Source organism: Hypomesus transpacificus, unplaced genomic scaffold, assembly GCF_021917145.1.
Source record: "Hypomesus transpacificus isolate Combined female unplaced genomic scaffold, fHypTra1 scaffold_221, whole genome shotgun sequence".
NCBI lineage: Eukaryota > Metazoa > Chordata > Actinopteri > Osmeriformes > Osmeridae > Hypomesus > Hypomesus transpacificus.
Window position 1 is genome coordinate 40,724 of NW_025813757.1, and position 22,768 is coordinate 63,491.

The 22,768-nt window shown below is 49.5% G+C and overlaps 1 protein-coding gene and 3 non-coding genes across 4 annotated transcripts; all 4 read left to right on the plus strand.

Annotated features, from left to right (window-relative positions):
- The first annotated feature begins 85 nt into the window (after positions 1-85).
- On the plus strand, positions 86-22,378 carry acin1b (apoptotic chromatin condensation inducer 1b). Its single transcript, XM_047014096.1, has 18 exons — positions 86-270; positions 1,800-1,865; positions 2,028-2,139; positions 3,643-3,710; positions 3,891-5,924; positions 6,477-6,547; positions 11,295-11,415; positions 15,742-15,787; positions 16,827-16,972; positions 17,467-17,646; positions 18,051-18,222; positions 18,398-18,543; positions 18,994-19,101; positions 19,652-19,759; positions 19,868-20,186; positions 20,308-20,408; positions 20,491-20,664; positions 20,707-22,378. The coding sequence occupies exons 1-18, from the start codon at positions 133-135 to the stop codon at positions 20,869-20,871; spliced, it is 4,275 nt and encodes a 1,424-aa protein (XP_046870052.1). The 5' UTR covers positions 86-132; the 3' UTR covers positions 20,872-22,378.
- Positions 1,362-1,460, plus strand: LOC124462513. The gene has a single exon (XR_006955441.1). It is a non-coding gene; the product is annotated as a small nucleolar RNA U6-53/MBII-28 (small nucleolar RNA).
- LOC124462512 lies at positions 3,068-3,186 on the plus strand. Its single transcript, XR_006955440.1, has one exon. It is a non-coding gene; the product is annotated as a small nucleolar RNA U6-53/MBII-28 (small nucleolar RNA).
- LOC124462511 lies at positions 6,036-6,137 on the plus strand. The gene has a single exon (XR_006955439.1). It is a non-coding gene; the product is annotated as a small nucleolar RNA U6-53/MBII-28 (small nucleolar RNA).
- Positions 22,379-22,768: the final 390 nt, after the last annotated feature.

Consider the following 22,768-nt stretch of genomic DNA (forward strand, 5'->3'; position numbering starts at 1 on the left):
CTATTTGTAGTAAAATTAAAGGGACATAAGCCGATCTCTCTACTACCCCCTCCGGAGATCACCGAACTGTGACGTTGGAGAAGCCGTTGCGACGCCTGTTGGAGTTCGAGCGAAAGAGCGAAGGGAAGCAAAATGGCGGAACTTGAAGATGTTACGCTGGATGGTAAACCTTTACAATCGCTTCGTGTGGCGGATTTAAAACTCGCTTTGGAACAACGAAATTTGCCAAAAAGCGGGCAGAAAAATGCACTTATTAAGCGACTGAAAGGGGTAAGTTGTGTGCATGTTTAATGCTAATAGCGAGTACCTGTCAAGTTCAGCAGGAGGCGAGAGAGGGGCTTAGAGGCCGTGTGTCAGTGAATCTGAAGCGGGAATGCAAAACGTTTGCAGGTTTGCACACCTTATGTTCGTGGAGAACATGAAATGGCTATTTCCAATGTATAATTGAAATACCTCGAACTTTATTTCAAATTCATAATCCATAACGTTACTTAATGGCTCTCGGTGGCATTGCTCGGGCCCATGCGTAGTGTTTTTTGAATGGCTAGCTCGGTGTTGCTATGCTAGCCATCATTTTCCTCACTGTATTTGAGTTGCTGTCGTCGGGCCCGCGCTCAGCCTGTAGTGAGTGAGAGAGGAGGGGGCAGGGTAATGGTGGCGCGCCAGCCCTGATTACACAGACTGAGCGAGCTAGATTAATTGCACGCAGCATTAACTACTGGAGCTCGCTAATAAACCCGAACTACAATCGAGGAAGACATTTCGTACTCGGCCACGCAGACTTAATCAGTAAATGTTGCAGTACTGTGTAATATATGTTAGTCTTTATTAGCTGCGAAAGTTAATTTGTCCGGTACTGGCAATATAATGTCCTTAGCTTGCCATATAACTTCTTACAAATTCTGGTTTAGCACTAAAAGTCTACATGTTGACGTGATCGTTTAACTCCAAGTGTGAGCAATTTGTTCAAATTCTCAATGAAGGAGGAATCTAAACAAGTTGAATCTCTCTCAGCGATAAACAACTGCGTGAGTGGTATATCCTGCCCTAAAACCAACGGCTACTACCCGTGTAGCCCAAGCTAGCTCTCTGTTTTGCGTTGCACGGGCCCTGTGTTTTTAGCTAAAACTGTTAGACAGAAGATCAGTACTGTTTCTTCTCCTAACTTCGGTTACAAAACAAGGCTATCTTTTTGCAAAATCACCGTGTTTGGGGGACAGAAGGTTTCTTTTTCTCAACGGTTTTTGAAACTTTATTTTATTCTGTTAACCAGTGAGTCAATAAGAGTTAGTAAGAGTTATTGACTCACTGGTGGACGATCTGGTAGTTTTAATGTACGCTAGGTGTATGTTTGAGTGCTTCTCCAATGATGATTCCGCCATGCTAATACCGATGCACCGGGCTGACAGTGTGTCTACCTGTGTGTAAGTGATGTAATGGGAGTCAGGTGGCTGAGCGGTGAGCGGTGAGGGAGTCGGGCTAGTAATCTAAAGGTCGCCAGTTCGATTCCCGGCCACACCAAATGACGTTGTGTCCTTGGGCAAGGCACTTCACCCTACTTGCCTCGGGGGGAATGTCCCTGTACTTACTGTAAGTCGCTCTGGATAAGAGCGTCTGCTAAATGACTAAATGTAAATGTAAGTGAGTTGAACTTGTCTTCTCACGCTGACGGTGTCAGGGTGTGCTGAGGGGAACCACCGAATTATAGACGTTGTAGAACACTTCTATTTCTTGCGTGGAATGCATGGAATCCTTAAAAATTCAAACTTTTCTCTGCTTTCGCGTTCTCGTTTTCCCAGGCACTGATGTTGGAGAACCTCCAGAGAACATCAACTCCTCACATTGGACTCCAGCCCAACTCCCAGGTAAGAATGCGCCAGCTCAACAGTACAGTACCAGACCACCATCTTCAGTGTGCTTTTTTGACTACTCCAGCAAAGTGTCAAATGCCATTGTGCAAATAGTCGTTTCCCTGGACGTCTGTGTGACTCTTATTGTTGTTGTTGTTGTGTCTTGTCTCCATGCAGATAGGGGAGGAGATGAGTCAGAACAGCTTTATAAAACAGTACCTGGCCAAACAGCAGGAGCTGCTTCGACAGAGGCTGGAGCGGGAGGCCAGGGAGGCTGCGGAGGCCGACGGTGAGGCTCACGCTCGCTCCGTTACGGCACACGCTCGCTCCGTTACGGCACACGCTCGCTCCGTTACGGCTCACGCTCGCTCCGTTACGGCTCACGCTCGCTCCGTTACGGCACATGCTCGCTCCGTTACGGCACACGCTCGCTCCGTTACGGCACACGCTTCACGACCGTCCAACCACATCTGCTGAAAGCATCCGCTTAATGAATATGTTTTAGTCTTTTATTGTCAGATGCACAGAACAACACAGGGTCAGACTGGGCACACAAAATTCTTAGGACACAAAGCAACCTGGCATAACATGACATAAATACTCAGAATATAGATTACATTTATGTTAAGCTCAAATATAATAAACCTCTGGATAAGAGCGTCTGCTAAAATGACTAAATGTAAATATACAAAATTATACACAATACAGTATATGAAACCTCTAATACACATAATAACCTAATGTTATGTCATCGCTTAGAGATTACTGGAACGGTCAAAAGACATCAGAAAAGTCTGTCCTCGTTATCTGGAGGGGTCAAAAGGCATCCTTACAGATGTCAGGAATGAACAGTAGACATTGTCATCACAGTCGGACAGGAACAGCCTGTTCGGTCCAGAAAGTACGATCAACGTTGACTCTCTCATACATGTCTATTATGGACAATAGACAGTAGCCTGAAATTGAAAACCAGTGACCACTTCGTGTTGGAACAATAGCTTTGATACTAAACAACAGAATCTTGGTTTAGATCACCATTTACGCATCTCTATAGCGATAGGCAAGGTATTTGATTGTCATTCATGTGCAGACAGTTTACTCCCCCAAACAACACCTAGGCGGGTATGGGTCCAGAATTAAATGCCAGTGGGTATAGCTCAGTAGAGAGAGCATTTGTCTGCAGATCACAAGGTTGCAAGTTCAAACCCCGCGTACTTCTCCAATGATGATTCCGCCATGCTAATACCGATGCACCAGGCTGACAGTGTGTCTACCTGTGTGTAAGTGAGTTGAACTGCCCTTCTCACGCTGACGGTGTCAGAGTGTGCTGAGGAGAACTAAAAATCTTTTAGAAACTGTTTAATCTTATACTGGCCAGGATGACTCGGGAGTTACCCTCTTTCAAGTGATGCTGACGCAACCAAACAATGAGCCAGTGGTTCTTAACCGTGGTCCTCAGGGAACACCCATCTTGCATGTTTTAGATGTTTCCCTGCTTCAACACACCTGATTCAAATAAATGGGTTGTTTTCTAGCTCTGTAGAAGCCTGGTAACCATGTATTTGAATCAGGTGTGTTGGAGCCAAGAAACATCTAAAACATGCAGGGCAGGGGTTCCCTGAGGACATGGTTAAGAGCCACCGCAATAAGCAGTCTCCCTTGAATTGTGCCCGTTTTGAGTGTTGGGGTAAAAAAGAAAAGCTGTCAGGGTACAAATCAGCTTTTTGTTTACATAAAAGAAGCAAATTTTGCGCCTGGCTTGACCCGTGACCTCCCTTTCTCTCTGAGACAGAAAGCCCGGCCATCCCAGAAGAGATGGACCTCACCGGGGGCAACGACGGGTCCTATCTCCAAGACAAGGTCAGTAACCTCCACACACACACAAAATACATTACAAGAGGCAAAAAAGAACGTACAATAATCCCCTTTTGGTCTTTAATATCTCCTGGCAAGTGAGGACATGACTGCGTTGCAGTTTGCAAGGCAACATCTGTTCATTGCGCCCTCAAACCTTGTGTGTCTGTGTGCCTCTGTCCACAGCACCACCCAATGCCCTCTCAGCCTCCATTGACCAGGGCAGAAGAAGAAGGAGGTGGACTGCCAGGAGGTCCACTGATGATGGGCCAGGGGTTGATGGGTCAAGGGATGATAGGTCAAGGGATGATGGGCCAAGGGCTGATGGGCCAGGGGCTGATGGGCCAGGGGCTGATGGGCCAGGGGCTGATGGGCCAGGGGCTGATGGGCCCGGGGATGATGGGCCACGGAATGATGGGCCAGGGGATGATGGGCCCGGGGATGATGGGCCCGGGGATGATGGGCCAGGGGATGATGGGCCAGGGGATGATGGGTCAAGGGATGATGGGTCGCAGGCCAGACTTCAGCTCTGGATCTGTTCCCCAGGAATCCTCTGACACCCCTGGGGGCCGTATCCAGCGCCCTCCCCTCCACCCAGGCCACGAAGAGCCCGCCACCCCCTCCCCACCCCGGGCAGTGGCCTCCTTGTCAGTGCGTGTCCTGGGCCAGCCTGAGCGCCAGGGCCTGCCCCCCTCCATGCCCCGCCCCCAGGAGAAGGAAGGCATTGCCCCCTCAGAGCCAGGCTCCGCCCACCCCGTGCTGCACCAGAGCCGGTCCGCCGGTGCGGCAGCTGGCCGCGCCCACGACGACAGCGATGACGACGACGATGACGACGACAGCGAGGAGGACGAAGAGTGGGGCCCGGCGGCGGGGGCGAGGAGAGGTGTGGGTGGACGAGCCCCCCCCATGCCCCCGCAGCCCTCCCCCAGTGTCCCAACGGCTGGCCGGGAGAGATCCAGACGCAAGCTCCAACCCCCGCAGCACATCCCCCCACAGCAGGTACACCAACCCCCCATGCTGCGCCAACCCACCCCACCCCCGTCTCCACCTCCAGAGCTCTCCTTCCCTCTCCCTGACACCCCCAAGCAGAGCCCGCCGGACATGGATGAGCCAGAGGGAGCAGGGCCCGGGATGGCAGGTGGGGCAGCTCGCCCCCCTCCAGGGCTCCAGAGGCAAGACTCCGACTCCAGTTCCCGCTCAAGCAGCCCAGAGCCGCCGCAACAGCGCCGGCCTGGCCCCCTCTCCCTGCTGGCCCGCAAGATGGAGTCCGAGGGAGCCTTCGGTGCGGAGGGACGGAAGAGAGGCGAGGATGGCCAGGTGGGTCCTGTCATGGCTGGCTCAGGAGAGAGCTTGCCCGGGGTAGGAGAGGGGCCAGGTGTGGTTGTGTTCCCTGGAAGTGCTCTCGCCCACACCGGCAACTCAGCGGGTCACGTTGTCCCCGTACCCGAGATTCTTTCCCCGGTTGACATGTCGGCGACTCGTCCCACGGCCGTCCCCACCATCACCCTCGGGTCCGCCTCGGAGCTCCAGAGACAGGCTGAAAGGGATAAGGGACAAACGGAGGAGAAGAAAGAAAGGGAGAGCAGTCTGCCGCCATGGAAACGTGGAAGAGACTTCAGCTCCGCAGCCCTCTCTGCTGCAGCCGCATCTCAGGTGGGGGCGGAGGAACCTCCAGGAGACCAGGGGGGGTCGGCCGCGTCCCCCCAGGCATCCAGGAAGTCATTCTTCCAGAGGGACACGCCCCAGGCCCCAACCTCCCCTCCAGGCACCACGAGGAAGCCCCGCATGTTCTCCGACACCTCCACCGGTTCCATGGTGTCTGCCGCCAAGCCAGACCACCCTCTCCGCCAGGGGGTTCTGGTCTCAGGACCCCAGTCCACAGACATGGAGGTCACCGCCACACCACCCGACAAGGCGTCCCCCAAGAAGCCAGACGGAAATGACGTGGAGATGCCCAATATGGAAATCAAAAAGAGGGGTCCGTTGGAGTTCAAGGATGTTCCAGTGAAGAGCCAGTTGGAGCCCATGGGGCCTGTGTTGCCCCCTGTAGCCCCAGCCGGTAAGGTGGCAGAGAGGGGGAGGCAGGAAAAGAAGGATAAAGGCAAGAAGTCCCCTGCCTCCAGCGCCTCGTCATCCTCCGACTCTGACTCTGGATCGTCTTCATCATCGGGATCCTCCTCCTCCTCCCAGGACAAGTCCCGCGCCACCAGGCTAAAGAAGGTCAGTTATTGGTTGATGGAAATGTCTATCAATCTTGCTACGACAGTGCTGTCGTAGCGTCTTATTGCCACGCTTCACACACCAGCTGTGTTTGCGCCTAAGACCGTGCTTCTCCTATGATGATTCCGCCATGCTAATACCGATGCACCAGGCTGACAAGTGTGTCTACCTGCGTGTAAGTGAGTTGAACTCGTCTTCTCACGCTGACGGTGTCACAGTGTGCTGAGGGGGAAACCAACAAAATTTTAACAATATTATGATGCGCTTCTATTTCCTGTTTGGAATGCATAGAACACCTGCAAAACTCGGAACTTGAGAATGTTGCTGCTGACTTCTTCCATTCTGTGTTTAACATATTTCGCATTTCCAAACTGCCTCCCCTTTCCTCACACCATCCTATTGTTTGTACGTTTTAACCAATGTATTGTACCAGTCACGTGCCTTCATCTACACTTCTACAACTCGCAACGCAAACGCTTTTGACTAATTCCAAAATAACGTCCCATCGCTGCCAAAAGTCCGGCTCATTTCTCCCCCTCTCATTTTCCTCAGAAGGCCGCCCCAGGAAAGGGGGATGGACAAAGAGGACAAGTTAAAGGACAGTCCAAAAAACTCCCTGCAAGGTAGGCAAGACGCTCCACACAGAAACACAGTCTATCCCTTTCCTTTACATTACATTTACATTTAGGGGTTTAGCAGATGCTCTTATCCAGAGCGACTTACAGTAAGTACAGGGACATTCCCCCGAGGCAAGTAAGGTGAAGTGCCTGGCCCGAGGACACAACGTCATTTGCACAGCCGGAAATACAACCGGCAACCTTCTGATTTGTAGCCCGATTCCCTAACCGCTAAACCATCTGATTCCCCCTCTCTTTCAGTCTACAAACTTTTGTGCAATACTTTCATATTAAAACAAAAATGCAAACTGCTCTTATTTGATTTTGCATGTTGTGCGAATCTCCCCCACGTTCTATTACTTTACTCCTGTTATTATAGTGCATCGGCGGTTGACACGAGTTGGTGACAAGTTTCTTTTTGCATGTGAATGACTGTGTGGTTCAGCTTTATTTTGCTGGAGCTTGTTTGAAATTGTCTGGTGTGGATTCACGTTTCAAGGTAAATAATATAAATGTGATATTGACGCGGAATACTGCAAGAAAGCAGAATCTGTTTCTTTGAGGCCTGTGTCCTATGAACTTAGTTTTGTATTAAGGTTTATTTAGCCATACCCAGTTAATTTAGAAAAGCATTTGCAATTGGATTTGGCATAGATCTCCATTCAGTCAAATCTAAGCATGTTTTCTTTTCTTTTAATGGATGGTGGGATGGTGATAGGGACAATGGGTCACTGCCCAGCTTTGAAACTTTCAGAAATTAATATGCCGGTAGTTCAGTTCTCTAAGGGGCTGTTAGGGATGTTATTTAGAATTACCCTGCAGATACACGTACGATTCCTTTCCACATACACACATGAAACCAAACTCATTCAGCTACTCTACTGAAAACCGTACACGCATACAAGTGAAATGCTTTTACATTCACAACTGAAACACTCTCACACTAACAGAAACATGACACTCACATACACAAGCAAAAATTATGTTTTGAACTATTAAATGTGTGACGCCTTCACACATGGTAAAGTGCTCAGAATTGAAATGCTCTCAAATAGTAAACTACGGAAAAATACATTTAATATGAAAGCAGTTCAGTATGGTGTAGGAGAGGATTTCAGTTCAAACGAAAGGCATTTCAATCGAATCAGAAGGTTGTAAGTTTGGTTTGTGCTTGTGAGAGGAAAAGTACACGTATATCCATAGTAATCCCTCATACAGTTTAATGGTCACTGGAAGGCAGCTATTATGGCATTAATTTAAGATTGATTTGTAACAGCACAATGTTCCTGTATTAACTCGGGCACATTGGCAAGTTAGAATCTATTACTATATCGGTCTTAAAGTTATATCCTGACAGTTAACTTTGGCAATCTATCTAATTGTTACAAATTAGCGGTCGCTCAGTCACCATAGTAAACGCTCATAACTTAAAGTGCTTTGTCACGCACGCTATTACTAATTATAGACCGCACTATTTCTTGTCAGGCGTTCAATGCGGCAGCCCTACAACCGGTGTGGCCTTTCCTGTGAAAAAAACGGTCCTTGTTCTCCCTCCCTCTTCTCGCAACGCATTAATTTCCCCTTTCGCCAGCCATCATGGCCGTCATGCGTGCATTGCTACTCTGAAACCGACGCAGTGCACAATCCCAGCTCTCGCAAAAGGATTTCGCGTCCTCGATTTCAATCCACGCCTGACCGGAATAATCGATCGCGACAGAGCTATAGTTGTCGGGGTTCCAGCCCGGCAATATGCTGTCTGAAGGCAACAAAAACGGGTAAGATAGTGTGAGAGCGAGACTGAGAGGTTAGGCTGGTGGTTAGATACCCTTCATTGGCAGACAGACAGCGGCGTTGAAATATCTCATCTCTCAACTGCTCCGTCACCCTGCCTACCTGTCTGATGCACTCTTATCAGATTACGGCTTCGTAGCCAGTGAATCTGGACCGGTAAAATGAGTGATTTAGCACATACGAGGTGTGTAACATGCGTTCCCCATGTGAGTTCCTGCGTTTATGGGGGTGGGGGAACCGGTTTTATTTAGGAGGGGGTGGTTAGTTAATTTCGGGGGAATCACTCCACGTCTCTATGGCGCGCACAGACAGCCTTGCAAGCAGCGATATACATTTAAATATATATATATATATATGTTCAGGTGCTTAGATTCATAGCGTCATAGGGAGAATCATGCAGCGTTTCCCATCTTATGAATTAAACAAAAGATTGACTCTGTCCATCTTCTATTCACTCGTGTCTCCTGTAGCACTTATGTAAATCTCCCCCACACTTGATATATTTCAAGTGATAAATACAAGCTTTTTTTTTTTTCTTGCATTTTTTAAGGCAAGAGACAAGAGTATCCATTTTAAAACTCAATATGGATGATCTATGTTTTGTTCTTCACCATGTTGGGGTGGAGATGATGTCAGGATAACAGTTAGCAAATGAGCTAGCATGTGTCGTGGGAGATCATTAATTCTGACATCTGTTAGCCATCCAGGCAGAGTGAAAGAGGCCTGATGGAGTGACATAATAGTCCGACTGTTTACCTCAGAGACGGTCTCCTGGTACAAGTACACCATCTGACTACTCTCCTCGTCTGTGTGATACTGGTATATATTCCGTGACACGCTGTTGGACTAGAAATTCAGCCAGTTGTCGTTAGATATAGTTTTGTGTCGGGTCGTTTTTGCCTGCTCAACTAGTTACTCAAAAGCATCATGGGCCAAACCCAGGAGGAAGTCCATAGAGAGCATCAACAGGCTTCATCACTATTAACCTCCAGCCCCAGTGAGTCCAATAAGGCTACAATTCATTATTAGAGGTACAGAAGAGTGGTGGTCTAGCATCAGCAAAACTGTCTTTGTAATGGAGTGTGGGGGGGGGGGGCGGCGTGTGTGTACACACAGTAATAATCATGACTGCTCCACCAGTGTCCCTCTGGTGATGTTGTAGACATCTGTCTCCTCACAGGACTCGTATCGAAGGTGTGTATTAGTGGAATAACATGCCAATCACACACACTGAGAGAAAAAAGAGGGTTAAACCCCTCCCTCTCAAGGAACAAATCTCCAAGGCGATAGCAAAGGTTTTCTGTCTCTCCAGACTCCTATGACTACATGATGTCATCCCCCCCCCCCCCCCCCCCGAGGCACAACAAAAGCCTTCCATTGGCTGTGTTCTCTTTCAGGCAATCCAGAGAAAAGGATTGACTCCAAAAAAATACAATTGTGTGGTTGATTAGCTTGTGGGAGATGACTATCGTCATGGTTACCCTCAGCTACTTGCATTGCCCTGTGTCATTCTTAGCTTCTGCTCGTCATGCTAGTCGTATTGGCCCCCCAGCGCTCATGTCCTTGAAACTGTAACCCCCATTTACACAGCTTGTTCATGTTGGGAACCTCGCTCCTCAATTCCTGCCTCGCAGTTCTGCATTAAAGGTACGAACACGGAACAGAGGTCGTTGTTGTACCGGCAATAAGCCGGCAGCAGAGGTGGTCACGAATCGAATGGACGTCTGTGTGAAAGGTAGAGCTGGCATGGCTGCACGACACGCTAGATGCCGACTCTGACGTCACCCCTCTGATTCTGGAACGGCGGCACGATATGGAAACTCCCCTAATGGGGCAGCATCAAGTGGGAAAGTGTTTTGTTTACACCGATCGGTGTAAACAAAACAAAACATTTTGCGACGGCGTGTCTTCTGGGTTCTCTGTATGAAAGAGGCTTATGTGAGCACATTGCTAGAAAACATGGACTACACACTCTGATGGCTGCACAGGAGAACTCTGACCCCAGTGGTCCCGCCCCAGATCTCTGTCAGCATACCAGAGACTGCCCCCTGATGCTAGCTCACCTACAGGAGACTAGTTTGTGTTTGTACGGTTTCTCATTATAAACAGAGGTCTCAGACTCATCCATCAATCAGAGAACCAGGCTGGGGTCACATGACTTGACCCAAACCAGATGTCTTTGTGACTTAAAATCTTATTTTAATAAGTTTATCTCTGTATAAGTATGTATGGCTAGTGATGCAGCAGACGAGCAATGCAGCTAGTGATGCAGCAGTATGAAGTCTGACTGTCACATCCATCCACCCCCCCCTCATTCACACCTTTAACATAATTGAGGTGTCCCTGTGTATATGTGTGGTGTTGGTGGGTTGCTGCTAATGTCAGCAGTGCTTTCCTTGCCGTGTGTTTGTGTGTCAACATCCAAGAGTTTGTTTAAGGAGTATTTGTGACCCTGGAGCATGGTGTCGCTTGGTTGGTGAGTTATTTATAGTTGGACTGACCCAGTTCACCAGCCTCAACCATCCTTGTGCTCTCTCTCTCTCTCTCCGCCCCCTCTCTCTCCTGTTTCCTGTCTCTCGGATACTTTGGATGACCCTCATCTCTGTTTCTGATGAGTGGCACAATCACTTCTGTCTTTACATATCCTCCCTCTGAGTGCCCTTTGTGTGTCATTGGCTAGCGTTGGGTTGTGACTAGCTTCTTCACTTGCAGAATCCTCTTCAGTTTGGGGGGAGATTAACTTCCGTATCGTGGCGTTTTCGTACACTGCTAATATCCACCTCGGTGTCTCTCGCTCTCTCCTCTTCCGTTCTGCCCTCATACCCTATCAACCCCCCCCCACACACACTCTACCTCTCCCCCCACACTCTCCCTCTCCCCCCACACTCTCTCTCTCTCTCTCTCTCTCTCTCTCTCTCTCTCTCTCTCTCTGTCTCCTCCCTTTCCTCTCTTTCTCCTCCAGGGAGGTGAAGTCTCAGCCCAGTGGCCCTTCGGTGATGGAGGTGGACCAGGACTCTGAGAGCTCCCCAGCCCAGGCCGTCCAGGAGGCCGACCCCGACCGCAGTGAGGTTCGTCTGGAGGAGGTAAGACCGCTGAGAGGGAGGGCCCTGGCTCCTCTACACCCAGAAGCACGTGGGAGCTAACCAGGGAAGTGGGTGGCGCTGCTGGAGACGGGTGGGACAGTCAGCCCCCGAATCAATCCTAAAGCTCCCTGACTCAACTCTACAATATTTGGTACATCTAGGAAGTAAAAACAAAAAAAAGTACAATTCCTTCTCCCTGATAGGCTTACGAGGGGGTGGGGATAAAACATCCATCCAGTAAGATCTTCACAGTTAGCATAGATCTCAGATTGGGGGTGCGGAGTGGTTTGATTTGGGGATTGGCTGGTTCGTTACAGACATTACAATGTATACAATAGGGGCTGAGCCTTCACTAACTTCTCTGTCCTCTTGACTGAGTATGATACAGCTAACCTTGTTTCTAGATCTTTCTCTCACACGTAGGCTAGTGTTCTGCTCAACACCTTCTCCTGTCCGTACATAGATTGTTACCATAGTGACAGGACTGCAGGTGGGGGCGGTAAACGCCGCGTGAAATTAGACATGAACCCCTGACAGGTTACATGCTCCTCACCCTGATGTGTGTGTGGTAAGATGAATGTCTTGAATGATTGCCTCATGCCTTCTCACCTACCGTTGCAAGCTAACCTACCACCTTACCTTGCTGTCCTAGCTTGGGTTCAATTTTTACCAAAGTTCTAGTTGATATCTATAGCGTCTTGTGTTACTGCAGTCATTTGATATTACATAAATCATTTACAGCCAACATTAAACCATAGTAGCTGGCTTGGCATTTTAAAAATGAGCTTATTCCTCAACAGAATTTAAACAGAACTCAGTTTTGTGACGCACTTCATACTACTTTTGTCTTCTACATGTGCTGAGATATTAATGCAGTTCGCATTTTCTAAGCCCTAATGAAATTGCCCAGCACTGTGTGTGTGTATGGGTAGGTGTGTGTGTGTGTGTATGGGTAGGTGTGTGTGTGTGTATGGGTAGGTGTGTGTGTGTGTTTGTCATTGACCCCAGGGTTTGCATGAGTAATAGCCCCTGACTGTGTGTGGGGAGAGATACATCAGGATTCTTTTTTTCTTCCTCTTTTCTCTCCCCACTCCTTTCTTCCTTATCTCTCTCTCTCTCTGTCCTGAATCTCTCCCCATACCTGATCTTCTCTCTTACACTATACATGCTCGTTATTCTCTATCTCTTTTTGTATGGAATGACTGCTGTTTAAAACCCCATTGATTGCTTTGTTATGAAGGTGCCCATTCCTCTTCCATTGCCCCTAATGGTACCTGCGTACTACTACCAACATCACCTCCACCACTCCTTCTCCTGCCCCGCTATGCCCAAGCGTCTCGGCGGTACCTGAACTAGGCCCAGAGTCTGCGCCCACCTCCGCACTGAGCTAAGCCCCAGCCAGAGAGCCCAAGAGCTGGCCTGAGCCTACGAGGCCGATGCTGACCCCCCCCCCCCCCTCTCTCTCTCTCGCCGCCCCCCCCCCCCCCCCCCCCCCCCCCCCCAGCCCAGCCCCCTTCCTTCCCAACCCTGCACACATCCCTCTGGCTCTCTGTTTGAGCCTTCTCCGGCCCGGAGCCAGCCTGGAACACTGGAACGCACAGATCCAGAGCCGGGGGGGGGGAGATGGAGGAAGGGGGGGGTGGGTTGCCACGTTGCCGTGGTAACCGCCCCGACAAGGGTGTGTGTGTGTGAGAAGGACGCTGCCTGGCCGGCGTCGGCAAAGAGAGGGACGGAGGCAGAAGACCTGCTGCCTGTCTGCTGCCCTCCTCCTGTGCAGCTTGCCAGCTGCCATTTTGTGGAGAAGGGAAAAGCTAAAGCTACCAGCCCCACTGCCACAGGAAGAGAGACAAAAAGCAAGTGAAAAGGAAGCTCTCCCTCGCTCGTCTGCAAGCTGTCTGTCTTCTGGTGGGACCTATCCTATGAGAGAGGGGATTCCTGACGTCCTGTTCCCTGTGTCCTCCCCCTCCATGCCAGCCCGCCCTCTACTGGAGGACAGCAGTACTACAAGGCAGATGTTGCTGCTTCATGTGTATGGTTGAACTGAGATCTGTTTCCCTGTGTTGAGCAGGACCCGTAAAGGTGCCCAACGTTGTATGTTGAAGGACTCCTGTTTCAAACACTGGATCTATACCGGGGAAGTTCCAATCCCTGTTGAATGTTGATACTCTGGAATATTAGAAAAAAGGACAATGGCTTTGCGATCACTATTTGGAACTGCAACCGCAATGCACTGTTCCAGGACTATACTGATATTCACAATGAGGTTCTGTGGACTTGCTTAATGGGACCCATCTGTGTCGTATCCGGGAGGATTCTCCCTGCCCTGCACAGCTGTTGTCATATAATTGGCTGGACTGTCAAGGCTAGTTGTCATAATCTAGCATGATTGGCTGGTCAAACCCACATCCGAGACATTAGTTTGAACCACGGTGATTTAAGGACCAGGCCGCAGTCTGTGCTGGTCTTGTGTGTGCTATACGCTTGGAACCATCTTGTTTTTAAATTTTTTTGTTTTTTTAATTGGTGAACTCTGACTCGACTTGGCAGCTGTTCACCCACAACAAAGACATTTCAAAGAGTCTCACAGAAGAGTCTATATGGACGCTTTTGCAGGATACTTTATACATCACTGGCTGTGTCTTCACCTGGGAGTCCTGCATGAACTTCAGCCCATGATGTCGTTTTTTCTGATGGAGATGTTCACATCCACTGAGGGAACTTCGCTTCCCTTCGCCGTCTGGTTTCCTGTTACTCAGCTCCAGAGGAACATCCTGAGCCACTCTGCACGCTGTGGCCTCAGCGGATTACGGATTTGAACCGACGATTCATTTGGACTGTTCAGAGACTTTCGGAAGTCTAACTTTGCCATGGACACAAAGGAATCTGATTTTGTTTTTGGGACTTTCCGATTCCTTCCTAACTGAAATTACAACCGAAGATGCGTTTGATTTGCCGAGACAACGCAACAAATGAAACTGTCCGTCAAACTGTCCTGTCCCCGCCCCCTTCAGGAAAAAAAGTCTGCACACTCAAACCGAGTCCCGCCCTCACTCCTCTGCCTACTCTGATTGGACCCTTGTTGCCTAGATACAGTGCACACTGCCGTGCGGTTGGGCCATAGCCAAGCCAGTGAGGAATCAGGTGTCAATGGTACCAGGAAATGACTTGTCATTTTTCTCTCTAATTGAGTTGTATTTATTTTTGGGAGTAACTGTAAAAAGAATGTCAGCCATTGTATTTTCTCAGAGCTTTGGGTCGTTACTTGGATACTGAAGGAATATATTATGTTTATCTTGGTTACTATAGAGATCTTTAAACTATCAGGAATACTGCAGTTTTAATTTGATTTTATTGGTATTCAAATATCACCATGGTAATGCGAAAGCCAACGTTGCCTCTGCATTAGCAGAGCAAGCCTATGTTGATAAAATCTCAAAGCTGGTGAATTTTTTAACTGCAGTATGAACAGAATCCTGTCCTGGTTTCCTTGGTCCAACAGAGAGCAGTTCTCCACCAATCACCTTCCACCTCTGTTGCAATGACAGCTACTTGTCAGCGTAGGACATGGTCACTGCAGATTAACCTTAAGTCTACAACCCCCTGGAACCTAAGTCACAAATCCTGTATGAATACGCAATACTTAAAAGAGATACACTTGCCTGAATTTATGACCATGTAGTCCCAGACCCCCCCCCCCCCACACACACACACACACACTTATGCTGTATCCACTCTCCCACACACACACACACACACACAGGAAAGGACACACACACACACAGGAAAGGCACTTTGGTTGTACTTTTCCTAACGAGCTGCCCAAGGGTATCCAGTTTCCTCCTCCTCCCCCCCCCCCCCCCCCCTCAGACTTTTGCTGGTCATTAACCTCACAGAGATCATAAAACACATCGATCCCTGGCTTTGGGTGGGTCCAGTCTCTCCTAGCAGTCTTCTCCAGACTGCTTAATGCACATTGTGAACCCTTCCCTTGGCCCAGAGTTTTGCAGCCTCTCTGTCACAGCAGTAGAAGTCCGCTAATGATTTACCGATTCCCTGTCTTAGAACAGAGGTGGAGGAGAGAGTCTGGAGTCCCTCTCTCCGTATTGACCCAAGTGCCCCCCCTCCCCCCTCTTTCTGTTCCCTCCTTTTCCTTTTTAATGTGGCTCAATAGGAGCCTGTCCTGGCTCTCTCTCTCTCTGTGTCTCTGTCTCTCCTCCCCCCCCCCCTTTCTCTTCTCTGTTTGCCTGCTGTGTTTGTGTCTGTCTCACAGTCTCACATCTCCCCACACCCCTGGGGTATCTCTCTATGTCCTCTCTATTTTTCCAGAGCTCTACTCCTAAGGCTTTTGCAGCCCGCAAGATCTCCCTGACCAGTGAGTATACCCGTCTTCAGAACAGTGAGTATACGTGTTAGCAAGCTAGCATAGCCACCTTTGGGATGATGGCAATCGGTGGCCGGAAAGATGCACAACGATTAAAAAGTTGACTTGCTTTATTAGGACTTTGCCGGATCATGTTACCCTGGGGTCTTCAACCCTGGTCCTCAGGGACCTCCTGTCCTGCATGTTTTAGATGTTTCCCTGCTCCAACACACCTGATTCAAATGAGTGGGTCATTATCTAGCTCAGCAGAAGCCTGGTAACGACCATTCATTTGAATCAGGTGTGTTGGAGCAGGGAAACATCTAAAACATGCAGGACAGGGGGTCCCTGAGGACCAGGGTTGAAGACTTCTGATGTGACCAGTCGAGGCAGAGAGTGGTCAGTTGAGTAAGGCCATGGGTTACAAACATCCTTACATAAAATGAATTGACACGTTAAAATATAGTTCCCACGGATTGTTTCTTTACAGGGCACTGCATGTGGTCAGCATGTTTGTATTCTTGAAAGATTCTAACCGACAGTATCGTAACACATTAAAGCCTTTCCCTATGTAGTGTCTCACTGCCCCCTGTTAGGTGAGTCAGATAGATGAGCGGTTAGGGAATCAGGCTATTAATCAGAAGCTTGCCGGTTCGATTCCCGTCAAATGACTTTTTGTCCTTGGGCAAGGCACTTCACCCTACTTGCCTCGGGGGAATGTCCTTGTACTTACTGTAAGTCGCTCTGGATAAGAGTGTCTGCTAAATGACTAAATGTAAATGTTAGTTTGAACAAGTGAGGCCCTGATCTATATGTGGAATAGAGTGGGTTTATACAGCATGACCTCTTGACCTAAGTAGGAGAGAACCCTCTCTCTCAAAGAAATTCTGCACATCATCCAACAGTGAGTTATCATGTAATTAGCATAGCCACTCACAATACGGTGAGTTATCAAGTTAGCATAGCCATCCACTGTCCAGTGAGTATACCGGTTAGCTAGCTAGCATAGCGCTCCCGTCATCCTATGACACGCCTTCTCTCCTCCCAGCAGGCAGCAAGACTTCTCCAGTTGGCGGCGAGGCCGGTGCGGGGGAGGCGGAGTCAGGAGGGCTGGGCGGGAGGAAGAGGAGGTGGGGCTCCAGCACAGCAGTCACTGCCAAGAAGCCGTCCATCAGCATCACCACCGACTCACTCAAGGTAGAGCAGCACGCTCTCTAACACAGTGGTTTTCAACCCTGGTCCTCAAGGACCCCCTGTCCTGCACGTTTTAGATACTTCCCTGTTTCCCGACACACCTGATGTGTTGGAGCACGGCAATATCTAAAACATGCAGGACACGGGGTACTTGAGGACCAAGGTTGAGAACCACTGCTCTAACAGTGGTTTTCAACCCTGGTCCTCAGGGAACCAGGTCCTACATGTTTGAGATTTTTACCCTGCTTCAGCACACCTGATTCAAATGAATGGGTCGTTACCAGGCTTCTGCAGAGCTAAATAATGACCCATTAATTTCACCCTGAGGACCAGGTTTGAAAACCACACCAACACACACATAAACACAAGCCAACCTAATCCCACACACTCAAGCTAACTACTAGAGTCTCTGAAACACTCTGAATTTTTTTTTCTCCTTTCTTCCATTAACCTCCCTCACCCCTTTTCACTCTCTCCCACCTGCTCCTCTTCTCAAGTCTCTGATCCCAGACATAAAGGCCAGCCAGGAGGCGGTGGTTGAGCTGCACCCAGAGGAGCTGCACCTGTCTGGGGAGGAGGAGGAGGAAGAGAGGGGTGAGGAGGACACTCCCTCCAGGGAGAACAGGGAGGACCAGGGCCTGGACAAGGGCCTGCAGATCAGACGCACAGTCACTCAGGTATACTTCCATGTTTGTCTCTGGCTTCACTGATAGAAGGGGGTAATCATGTGTAGCATTTACATCAGTGGTTCTTAACCCCGGTCCTCAGGGAAACCCCTGTCCTGCATGTTTTAGATGTTTCCCTGCCCCAATACACCTGATTCAAATAAATGGATCGTTATGTAGCTCTGTAGAAGCGTGATAACGAACATGCATTTGAAATTGAATCAAGTGTGTTGGAGCCAAGAAACATCTAAAACATGCAGGACAGGGGTTCCATGAGGACAGGGTTAAGAACCCCCTGATCTACATGATCAGTTGATGACTTTCTGAAGGTGATTCGAACCTTCTGGGGAAGTAGACCAGTGGTTTATCGTGTGGCGTTGCGGCTCACGCCCTCCGGCCTCTCTCTTTCCTCACAGGTGGTCCCTGGTGAGAGCCAGAAGAACGGGCAGAGAGACCAGAGGGATGAGGAAGAGGAGGAGAAACGGGACCAGGAGAGAGGAAGGACACGCAAGGACAGGAGAAAGAGCAGCGCTTCAGAAGACGCCTTGAAGACCGAGCCCTCCGCACAGGACGCCGACGCCCAGAAAGGTGAACCTCATTTAGATTCCCAGCTTGTTTGCGGCCTGTATGTAGGTGGAGTTTCACCCGATATCGATAAGAAGAAATGGAAAAACATCATTCACAATGTCTTGAACCTTACCTTCTCTGACTCCCCTCCCTCCTTCCCCAATGTCTCTTTCTCCAACTCTTCCCCCTCCCTTAGTCACCCCCAGCGACACCCTGGTGCGCCGCTCCATCAGCCAACAGAAGTCCGGCGTGTCCATCACCATCGACGACCCCGTCCGCTTGGCCAAGCAGCCCTCCCCGCCCCGCGGCAAAGTCTCCAAGATCGTCCACGTTTCCAACCTGGTAAGCATGGAGGAGAACACCTGACGTGATCCAAACCCTCCCCCCCTCTCTCTCCCCTGCCATCTTGGGAGTGAGTCATGCTAGAGCAGATGGCTGGAGTCTCAGTGTGTCTTTCTGTATCGGGTCTGTAAATCCAGAGTCCTTAATGCTGAGTCGAGTCCCTCTGGGGCCAATTAAGCTGTTCTAGTTTGGTTTTTCATTGTGCGTGGGTCTGCGAGAAGGAAAGCGATGAAGGATCTCAGCCCGGCCCCCCTTTTCTCCCCGTGTTCCCCAACATCCTCCTAGTCTCTCACCACCAAACATGAAATGCCAACGTGCCATGAAACCTCCTTTTCTAGTTCCAGTGAAGCTCCACCTGAGAGATTCGATGTCTGTATTTGGGTTGTTTCCACTTCTGTAAACCATGAGTCCCATCTCTGAGGTGACCCCCTCTCCTCCGTTTTTCTCCAGGTGCGACCTTTCACCCTGGGCCAGCTGAAGGAGCTGCTGAACCGCAGCGGCTCCCTGGTGGAAGAGGGCTTCTGGATTGACAAGATCAAGTCCCACTGCTACGTCACTGTGAGTAGCACCCCCCCCCCCCCCCCCCCCCCACTTTACTGACCCTGTAATCACATAAATAATAATATAACTCCACGATGAATACAGCAAAGACGATGGAAGTATAACATGAATACAAAGTTTACGTTAAAAAATATTTTTCCCCCAAAAGTTTTGAAAGGTTGATAAAATATTTTCCCCAAAAAACATTTCCACACTGTCTTTGCTGTATATAAATGTCAGTCTTGAATATGAGAGAATACAGTTGACTCTTTTTCCCCAACCTCTCTCACTTTCCTTTTTAACTCCGTCATACTCTCTCTATTTCTCCCTCTCCTTTTCTCTACCTGTCTCTCTCCCTCTCCTTTTCTCTACCTGTCTCTCTCCCTCTCCTTTTCTCTACCTGTCTCTCTCTCCCTCCTTTTCTCTACCTGTCTCTCTCTCCCTCTCCTTTTCTCTACCTGTCTCTCTCCCTCTCCTTTTCTCTACCTGTCTCTCTCTCCCTCTCCTTTTCTCTACCTGTCTCTCTCCCTCTCTTTTCTCTACCTGTCTCTCCCTCTCCCTCCCTCAGTATGCCACTACAGAGGAGGCAGTGGCCACTAGGGCAGCCCTCCATGGGGTGAAGTGGCCCCAGAGCAACCCTAAAGTCCTCAGCGTGGACTTCTGTGAACAGGAAGAGGTAAGCTCACAGCCAACACTTAGCCAACAAGCGCCGCTGTAAAACAACATGTAGTACAGATCACACACAGAGAACATCATAACTGTCTCTTTCCTCTCCGTCTTCCAGCTGGACTTCCACCGGGGTCTCCTGGTCGTGGAGCGGGCCGGGGAGGAGCAGGGGCCCCACCCCGGGGGTCCTCACGGCCGGCCGGCCGCCCTGCCCCCCCTGATGCCCGAGCGCGGCGGGCTGGGAGGGGCGCGGGACCAGTGGGCTGAGCGAGAGAGGGAGATGGAGCGTCGGGAGAGGACCCGGGCAGAGAGGGAGTGGGACCGGGACAAGATCCGAGACTTTGGGAGGCCGGGGGAGGAGGGCAGACGCTCCCCCTCCCGGGAGAGGAGGAGGAAGGAGAGGGGGAAGAGCAAGGAGAAGAAAACCGACAAAAAGGGTGAGGGAAAGGCAGAGTCACTGTTTCCCCGAGGTGATAAGCTTAGACGACTGACCAACTTCCTGCTGTGATGGTTGTTGTTTTTCTCAGTAACTGACAGTTTTTTATTTTATTATTTTAGCGGAGAAAGGAGACGAGCCTCCAGTCAAACTGCTTGACGACCTGTTCCAGAAGACCAAAGCAGCTCCATGTATATACTGGCTTCCCCTCTCAGAGGAGCAGGTTAGTCTCTCTCACACGCGCACACACACACACACACACACACACAGAACATCCTCATCATCTCTGCTGTGTGTGTCCCCAGGCGGCTCAGAGGGTGCTGGACCGCGCCGAGCGGCAGAAGGAGAGAGAGAGGCGACGAAAAGAACTGCAGGAGGAGGAGGAGAAGAAACGCGAGGAGGAGCGGAAGGAGAGGGTCAAAAACAGAGAGAAGGAGGGTGGGGCAGCTGCAGCTGCTGGAGGAGGAGGAGGAGGTGGAGCAGGAGGAGGAGCGGGCAGAGGAGTGGAGGGGGGAGACAAGGATCGAGACAGGGAGAGGGAGAGAGACAAGGGGAGGGAGCGGGGCAGGGACAGAGAGGGGGGGGATAAGAGGAGGGAGGGATACAGACCCCACGCCCCTTCCGGGGGCGTAGTTGCCGGACGGCGCTCCCGTAGCCGTAGCAACCCCAGAGACAGACGCCGCTGAGGTGCGCTGGTCTGACGAGGGGAGGGAGGGATGGAGAGAGAAGGAGGGAGGGATGGATGGATGGAGAGAGGAGAAGGGAGGGAGGGAGGGATGGATGGAGAGAGGAGAAGGAGGGATGGAAAGACAGGGGAGGAAAACAAACAAACGTGCCAGAATGCGGGGATTAATTAGCCCGTCCTCCACCTTGAGAGGGTTTCCTTTTCTCCAGAGTATGCCCAGCCTCACTTAGCCGTCTGTCTCCCTCACTGCTTCAGGTTGACCCGTTTAAAAGCCGGACGTCTCCCCCCCCTCTCTGTCCTGCTGTCTCTGCCCCCCCCTCTTGTACATTATACTGTGTTGGTCTCACATCTAGGTTGATTTGAAGTGTTTTTAGCAAAGTATACATGCCAACTCTCTCTCCGACTCCCACTTTTTCCTCTTTCGCTCTTTCTTTCTCTCCTTTACGTCTATCTAGAGCGCTATGCCTTTCTCGTATGGCCTTGTGCTCTCTCCCCCCCGTTTTTTTTATACCAGAGAAACTAGTGAAAAGACAGGTTGGTTTGGATGGGTAGCTAGCTGGCACCTAGCTTGTGCCACTCCCTGAGGTTTGGAATGAGAAACTCCCCGTTGAAGCTCTGTGGTCACACAGTTCGAAGTCCCCTGTAATAAAGCGGCTCCCAAATAGCCCTTCTGAAATATGTGCTAGAATTCAGTTTAGTGTCTCCGCTCTTTCACGTTCCTGATACTTTTTTTCTACCGACCGTCGTCTTTGTGGGATCATATGAAGGAGTTATTTTTTTCTTTTTCTTGCTTTTGAAGTTTTACGAATCATGTAAATTTCAGCTTTGGAGGTTTTGTGTGTTTAATATAGCGTGGTTCCGCCCCCTCCTCCCCACCAAGGGTTCAGTGACATGTCGTTACACTGTTGACAGAATGCTTGAATTTGAAACTAGAAACATTTGTCTTTCCCTTGTGACGGTTATAGACATTATACGTGTGTTGTGTAGGGGGGGGGGGGGGGTGAGGATTATTTGAAAGGCACACCGTTAAGCATGTATAATGTTCTGTATTTGGTTGTCTCCGGTGGATGTTTGGGGATGGAGGCAGAATCCTGAGAGGGTTCTAGAACACTCGTCACACCACCATTCTCCCTGCCCACTTTTCTGTAGAATGCTCAGCTGATTGGCTGATCTCAAATCAATTGATGGGAAGGGTTTCAGGTGTACACTACTGAGAAAAATGGAGGGTTAGGGTGTGAAGTGGTACTGGTCTTGCCTCTTCTAGTTGCTTCTCCAGGTAGCAGTGATGACCCTTCCTGCCCCGTTTCTTTCCGCTGTTCAAATAAGGGAGTTTATCCTAAATAGATCTCACAAGTAATTATTACTGTTTTAATATTTTGGAATTTTATGTGTTTGAAACTGATTTTCTAATTTTGCTCCAATTAGATTTTTTTTGTCGGTTTATTTTTGTTTTCCTCCTGTAAGTACTGAATGTACAAAGATTAAAACAATAAATTTAAAGTTAAACATTTCGTTTTCCAAGTTGTGTTCATTTGTGTTCTATTTCCTCAGTTTAACTGAGATGTGTTTATCTTAATTTAACTGAAGCATGCCATTTGGTTTGAGTGCCACCTACTGGTCATAATTTCTACCTGCATGAACACACAACGCCACACTTTAACCCTTTCCTGCCGGACCATTCAAATATGGGTCGAAAAAGACCCATAGAACCCGCCTTAATAACTTTGCCATCCAATCACCGATTTTATTTCTGAAAACTGCCAGATACTCATGACAACTTAAGCTCAAAGCACATATCATTGGTTAAGGGGTTAGTGGGAGGGGGAAATAAATCTATCGTCTGCAACGGCAGCCATTGTTTTCTGAGGCGGAGCCAGAGCGGAGACCATGGGAGATTG

Excerpts from the sequence above, each read along its gene's own strand:
- acin1b (XM_047014096.1), top strand. The coding sequence starts at position 133 with ATGGCGGAACTTGAAGATGTTACGCTGGATGGTAAACCTTTACAATCG. Across the intron at positions 271-1,799 it reads TTATTAAGCGACTGAAAGGG|GCACTGATGTTGGAGAACCT; the intron begins GTAAGTTGTGTG and ends TCGTTTTCCCAG. Across the intron at positions 1,866-2,027 it reads GACTCCAGCCCAACTCCCAG|ATAGGGGAGGAGATGAGTCA; the intron begins GTAAGAATGCGC and ends GTCTCCATGCAG.